At 42.8% G+C, this 7,160-nt stretch overlaps 1 protein-coding gene across 1 annotated transcript in view; it reads right to left on the reverse strand.

Annotated features, from left to right (window-relative positions):
• LOC116396194 (disco-interacting protein 2 homolog C) overlaps positions 1-6,643 on the reverse strand; it is a 54,582-nt gene extending 47,939 nt beyond the window's left edge. The window contains exons 1-2 of the mRNA XM_031870637.1: positions 6,631-6,643; positions 6,137-6,478 (exon numbers count right to left, since the gene is read on the reverse strand). Coding sequence (XP_031726497.1) covers positions 6,137-6,478; positions 6,631-6,643 — 355 coding nt within the window. The remainder of the gene's footprint in view (positions 1-6,136; positions 6,479-6,630) is intronic.
• Positions 6,644-7,160: the final 517 nt, after the last annotated feature.

Here is a 7,160-nt window from a genome sequence, read left to right on the forward strand (position 1 = left end):
GGGTGGGGGGACTCTTCATCCCTGCCGTGAGCCCAGGGATGGCAGCTTCTCTCTGCCAGCCGTGCTCCGATCTCCACTTACCGGAGCGTCGGGGCCCAGAGTCTCCATTGTCTACCATGCCAGCTGGCCCCGCCCTCCTCCTCCTGCTCCTCAAGGAGAGGTGGGTTAAAAGGCCTGCATGTGAGGAACAAGAGGGGGGGGGGAGCTTGAATAGTGGTGTCAAGTCGCGTGGCATTCAGGGACCTCACCTTCACAGCGTTGGAGGCTTTATCTCAGGGTTTTGATGCCTTGAAATACACTTCAGTCTGGTTGAACTGGTCACTATTCAATCAAGTTGTTCTCATACAGTATCATAGGATATACCAGTATCAGAAATGTTTCTTAATAACTTCACTAGATTACTTATTAATCTTCAGGAACGCACCTTAAATGTTGCATAACACACCATCCAGAACATGTGCTCGATGTTGTATCATTGAGTGTGTTTAACATCTGCACGACTGGTTAACTCTGTTTATACATTTCTCTTTGCCGTGATTCCTCCTCAGCTGTAAACGTTTCCCTGCTCTCTCACAGATGTTCTACAGATGTAAACACATCGTCCCCTCATCCTGAAGTAATGGCAAATGTCTCAGAAGGATACTTTTTGGTGAATTAACGTTTTACAGTTTCTTGAATATAGCATTCTTGGTCGATGTTTTTGTCTCTAGTTGCATCTTATCTGGATATTTTTATAACCTTTTCTATCATTCATTTGTACAAAAGTTTGTTGAGTATTTATTATTGTTTTTGTGCAGCCTTCTTGGACTTTTACGTGATTAGACTGAGAAAAATAAGGAATGAACGGCAGCAAAGTAAAAGTTCAAATGTGAAGATTAAATAACATCACACACATAGTATATTATAGTTATAGTATACAATGTAAAAACACAATCTATAATGTGAGGTTTCGATTATTAACGTACCATGGGGTGATGTCAACTCTGGATTTGTTCTCAAGAGGTTAGAAATATTTTTTAAAGAGCAGCACATGTCTCTGAAGGGTTTCCAATAATCACATGGTAACCGCAGCAGCACAAACAAGCACTCAGTGCCGTTATCTGAAACAAAAGAGTGACCCGCGGGTCAGACTCAGGGCGCTCTGCTCAGCCCACAGTCAGACAGAAACAAAGCTGTCAGAGGGAGGAGAGGAGAGGAGAGGTGAAGAGGTATCTGCAGGAAGCAGGCCGAGCTCTTCAGATACGAGCTGAATGAAAAGATCTCCCCGAAGTATTATCACACACACACACACACACACACACACACACACACAAACGAGGAGCGGTAACGCACACGTGTGCACCAAAGGATTTCCTCCGTGGAGTAGAAAAGACTCACTGAGACTTTGGGCCGATTGAGAAAATGTAGAACAACAATGTTGTGAGCTGATGGAAATGTGTAACTGAAGCTGTGAAACATAAAGTGAAACCAAAGAGCTCAGAAGCAGACAGAAGGTGCTGCTGCTGAGCGATGGTGTGTTCGTGCTGCAGGTGGAGGATTCATTTCGTGGTGCTCATGACCTGGAGGTGATATCGAATGGAAACAGGTTCTCTGCAATGAGACATCATAATAATATAATAATCTACCTGAAGCCACTTTCCTTCAACGATGAAAACCTAAAACCTCTGAACTCTAAAACCTGCCGGCGGGACGGAGAAGCATGAAACTCCAGCGTTCATCACAACCAGAAGCTGTAGAACGCTCATCATCATCATCACACTGTACGTCAGGGAAAGACACCAAAGAGAAGCTTAAAATCGTGATATTTCATCAAAAACATTGTCTTCAACGTGTCTCATTTAATATCTCATCCCAAATAAACTGCTTATTCTAAACATCCTGTAACAAACATTACATTCTGAGCTCCTCAACGCAGCAGGAACAACAGAACTGCTGAACGCAGAGCAGAGCAGAGAGGCTGGAAGTAGAGGTTGTTAAAATGTGAATAGTTTAATATATATAAAGCACGTAGAGCCTCCACTTTTCTTTCCAACATTGAGAACACTTGTGGCAACTTGTAACACGTTGTATAAAGTTGTAGACTTCCCCGCTGTGGGACTAATAAAGGATTACCTCATCATATCTCATACATAGATTCCATTGTTTGACAATTTTTGCAAAATAAATCAAAGAAACTCAACTTGCATTTTTTAAATGTTTAATGATTTATGACGTTGTAACTGTGTTCATTTTTTAAGTTCTCTCCTCTTCTAGACATGATTGTTCTGTTTCCATAGAGGTGCAGGACTTTTATTTTGAAAATCAAGGCTACAAAGAGTAAACTGCTGGGAGTTCAGAGGGTTAAGGGAACCTTTGAAGGTTTCTTATTGACAGCTATATTTGCCAATCATGAAGTAAACATTATTTTAATTCACTTGAACGTCCCCTAATTTGTTTTTGTGCCAGACTAGTGGAGACACTTTGTGAATTTCAAGATGCAGATGAGTGAATTTCACCTCAAAAGATAAGCTCAACAACAGATGTTCCTCCAGCATCTTCACCATCCTTCTCCTTTCCCTCTCAAACCAAATAATGATCCATTTCTTACCCGACATTGTAGCTTTTATTCTTGTATTTTAAACCTCGTCTTATTGTATTTGAGCTCGTATTCATCTTCTATTCTCTCTCTAATGACTGCCTTTAATCAGATGTCCCTTTGTGTTGCGTTTCTTTAGCATTTCCTCTCGATGCATTTGATGTTTTGTGTAAAGCACGTCATGCTGAATTGTGCTACAGAAGAAGACTGGGTTTGGATCCTGCAGAGCACCACAGGCCTCCAGCAGCTGCTCCTTCTGGAAACATCTTTCTGACTTTGCTAATTTGAGAACGCGGGGGAGCAGGTGACACAGGGAACCAGTGGAAACAAACAAAGTCACATCCGAGCTGTGAGGGAGCTGCAGCCTGGCTGGCTGGAGCTGGTGGGGGGGGGGTCTGTCTCTGCTTCATCTTCAGCAGCGCCGGCATCAGAAAGCCGTTTAGCATTTAGTCACGACGTTACGTCGGCAGACAGCGGGAGAATCACAAACACAGCACGCCAGTGTTTTTTACTTTCATATTTTATACCGGAGGTTTTATTAATAAGCAGCGCTGTGGAATCAGTTCTAAAGTTCAGTTGAAGGGAAGACATCCAGCTCTGGATGACGTAACACAGTGTTTCCCCAAAGGATGTCATGACACTGTCTGGTGGAGCTCAGAGTCATAATATTGTATATTTCAAAGTTAATTAGTCATTAGACTCAATTGGAAATTAAGTTTCAGTTAAAGTAAGTAAATAGAAAATCTAACTGTTGCTAAACACTGGCGACAGAAATCAGAGACAGACCAGAGTTACCACAGGAAGTAGAAGCTGTGAAACCAGCAGTAAACACAGAGACACGAGCCTCCAGATGAACACACGTTACTAACCCGACATCCCCACTTCACACATTTACACTTCAGAGAGTGGACAGGAAGCCCCCCCCCCCCCCCCCCCACACACCCCCACCCACACCCACACACACACACACACACACACACACACACACACACACACACACACACACACACACACCTCTACTTCGGACTAAATAAACTCAAGGATAAGTTGTTTTATTAAAGCTTTGAAGTTCCTCGCTGGATTCCGGGGCCTCAAGGAGGCAAAATAAGGAACAAGTTGTTCTTAAGAAGCTCAAAGTAAGAGAAATATAAACATGAAGGACAGCGTTTACTGGGAGGTTTGACTCACAGCTCACCAAATATACTTCTGGATGATGAACTCTAATACAAAATATGAATAAGTTGGAAGTCTGTGGCACTAAAGTCTCAGTTTAGGAGTACTTAGAAGTTAGAACAGTCTATTACTGCAGTTCTTTAGGCCAAAATAACTGTTCAGACTGGAACAACAGTTCTGAATCCAAGTCATAACTATTTTCTTTCATGTTATCTTTTGAAATAATCACTTTTATTTGACACATTGGCATTTATTCCTTTTAAACTTTAAGTACATCTATTGAAGCGGTGGACAAATCAGCTTGAAAGCAGTGTCGGCACATTTTGAATAAAACCTTCAACTACAGTTGTGTGAAAAAGTGTTTGCCCCCTTCCTGATTTCTTATTTTTTTGCATGTTTGTCACTTAAATGTTTCAGATCATCAAACAAATTTAAATATTGGACAAAGATAACACAAGTAAACACAAAATGCAGTTTTTAAATGAAGGTTTTTATTATTAAGGGGGAAAAAATCCAAACCTACATGGCCCTGTGTGAAAAAGTGATTGCCCCCAAAACCTAATAACTGGTTGGGCCACCCTTAGCAGCAACAACTGCAATCAAGCGTTTGCGATAACTGGCAATGAGTCTTTTACAGCACTGTAGAGGAATTTTGGCCCACTCATCTTTGCAGAATTGTTGTAATTCAGCCACATTGGAGGGTTTTCGAGCATGAACCGCCTTTTCAAGGTCATGCCACAGCATCTCAATCGGATTCAGGTCGGGACTTTGACTAGGCCACTCCAAAGTCTTCATTTTGTTTTTCTTAAGCCATTCAGAGGTGGACTTGCTGGTGTGTTTTGGATCATTGTCCTGCTGCAGAACCCAAGTGCGCTTCAGTTTGAGGTCACGAACAGATGGCCGGACATTCTCCTTCAGGATTTGTTGGTAGACAGCAGAATTCATGGTTCCATTTACCACAGCAAGTCTTCCAGGTCCTGAAGCAGCAAAACAGCCCCAGACCATCACACTACCACCACCATATTTTACTGTTGGTATGATGTTCCTTTTCTGAAATGCCGTGTTACTTTTACGCCAGATGTAATGGGACCTTCCACCTTCCAAAAAGTTCAACTTTTGTCTCGTCAGTCCACAGAGTATTTTCCCAAAAGTCTTGGGGATCATCATTTTTGCCCAGTCTCTTTCTTATGGTGGAGTCATGAACACTGACCTTAATTGAGGCAAGTGAGGCCTGCAGTTCTTTGGATGTTGTTCTGGGGTCTTTTGTGACCTCTTGGATGAGTCGTCGCTGCGCTCTTGGGGTAATTTTGGTCGGCCGGCCACTCCTGGGAAGGTTCACCACTGTTCCATGTTTTCGCCATTTGTGGATAATGGCTCTCACTGTGGTTCGCTGGAGTCCCAAAGCTTTAGAAATGGCTTTGTAACCTTTTCCAGACTGACAGATCTCAATTACTTTGATAAACCACAGTTAATTTATGTTTTAACAGGGGGGGGGGCAATCACTTTTTCACACAGGGCCATGTAGGTTTGGATTTTAGGTTTGGATTTTTTTTCCCTTAATAATAAAAACCTTCATTTAAAAACTGCATTTTGTGTTTACTTGTGTTATCTTTGTCTAATATTTAAATTTGTTTGATGATCTGAAACATTTAAGTGTGACAAACATGCAAAAAAATAAGAAATCAGGAAGGGGGCAAACACTTTTTCACAAAACTGTATGTCTCTTGATAAGAGGTCAGAGAGGTCATGTCCTGTGATGAAAGAAAGAAAGAATAAGAAACTACATCAAGAAGTTGAGTCAGTTGGATGGAAGATGAGGTGAAGTTATCTAGAGTTTACTGAAGGTGTCCAGATTTCTAAAGAGGTGTCTGAGGGGGTCTGGACTTAAGATGTTTAAAGAAGCTAAGAACCTGTATCTTCATGCTTGTTCTCTTGGGTTATTCTGGAGGTTTGGAGTCTGGCCTTTGTATCATTTCTGTCAAATCTAGATCTAGATTTCCTATGATATGATATGTCTCAGGGTGTCTGGATGTGGATAACAAACATTGCATCTTGCAAAGGTTTACTGAGTTTGCTAAGGGCGTCTAGATAAAGATGCTTTAAGTTGGTTTAGGGTGTTTTCTGTTCTTTACTAAAGGAGGATGACTTTGACTAAAACTGGAGTTATTTGGAGTTTGAAAAGGACACTTGAAGTTTACTAAGAATATCTCTGGGCTTTACCAAAACAGTCTATATTCTGCTAAAAAAAAGTGTATTTTGCTGATAATGTCTTTGTTTTACCAAAAGAGTGTGTTTAGATAATCTGTATCTGCTCGCAGCGTAAGCATTGGGGTGGAGGTGTCTGGATTAGAGACACCAGTTGATCAGGTCTCAGTCACATCCTCTTACCCGTCTTGCGGTGGTGGTGGTGGTGGTGATGGTGGTGGTGGTGGTGGCGGGCGTGGTGGTGGGCGGAGATGTGTTGGGCCAGGACGTCGGCCAGCCTGCCGCCGGCTGCCCCGCTGCCCCCGCTGCGTGTGGAGGAAGAGGAGGAGGAGGCCGTGGAGGAGGTGGTGGTGGTGGAGGAGGTGCCGTGGATGGCCCGGTTTATCCAGCGCTCCATGCTGATGCTCCCCTCATGGCTGGACGAGGTCCCTCTGCCGCCGCCTCCTCCTCTTCCATCCTCTTCCTCACCGTCTCCTCCCTCCTCTTCGTCGCCCTGACCCTCGCCCTCTGAGCCTGAGGAGCTGTCTGAGGAGGGAAACAGAGGACAGGTGTGGAGAAGAAGACTGAAGGATGAACGGACTGAAAGATTAACAAAACAATCAAAAAACAATCGATCCTTCAATATAAATCTGGTTTAATCCGAACCTGATTATAATCTGCAATATTTAGAGACATACAGGAACATATCATCTATGTATGTCACAGTCTATTGTCTGGAAAGGTTTGAGCTCCCATCTGTTTGGAGTCGCCACAGGGGGGTAATGGAGTAAAGTGTGTGTGTGTGTGTGTGTGTGTGTGTGTGCATATGATTTCCATAATGCCTCCAGCATTATGAGACTGATAGTGGTGATATGAATAACAACAGAAGCTGACCCAGTTCTCACACACACACACAGGTGCGGAGTGTGTGTGTGTGTGTGTGTGTGTGTCACACACAGTAAACTATTCCAACAATCCCCCCCAAACAAAAATAAGATGATTCTTTTTTTCTAAATTTAATCTAAATCAGAGTTCAAAAGGAGAATAAACATCAGACTGAATATCAGGTGGAAGTAAAACTGATGAGGTTAAATAGTTGAAGATGAGAGGATGAGAACACACTTGTTCTGCAAATATCACAACAGCACTTTGCTTTTTAAGATGCCGTGGGACTGGACGCGGCCTCGACATGTTTAACTGCCCATAATGCTTTGCTGACATGCTTGAT

This window comes from Anarrhichthys ocellatus, unplaced genomic scaffold, assembly GCF_004355925.1.
Source record: "Anarrhichthys ocellatus isolate YVR2014 unplaced genomic scaffold, GSC_Weel_1.0 scaffold54, whole genome shotgun sequence".
In the NCBI taxonomy this organism is placed as follows: Eukaryota; Metazoa; Chordata; class Actinopteri; order Perciformes; family Anarhichadidae; genus Anarrhichthys; species Anarrhichthys ocellatus.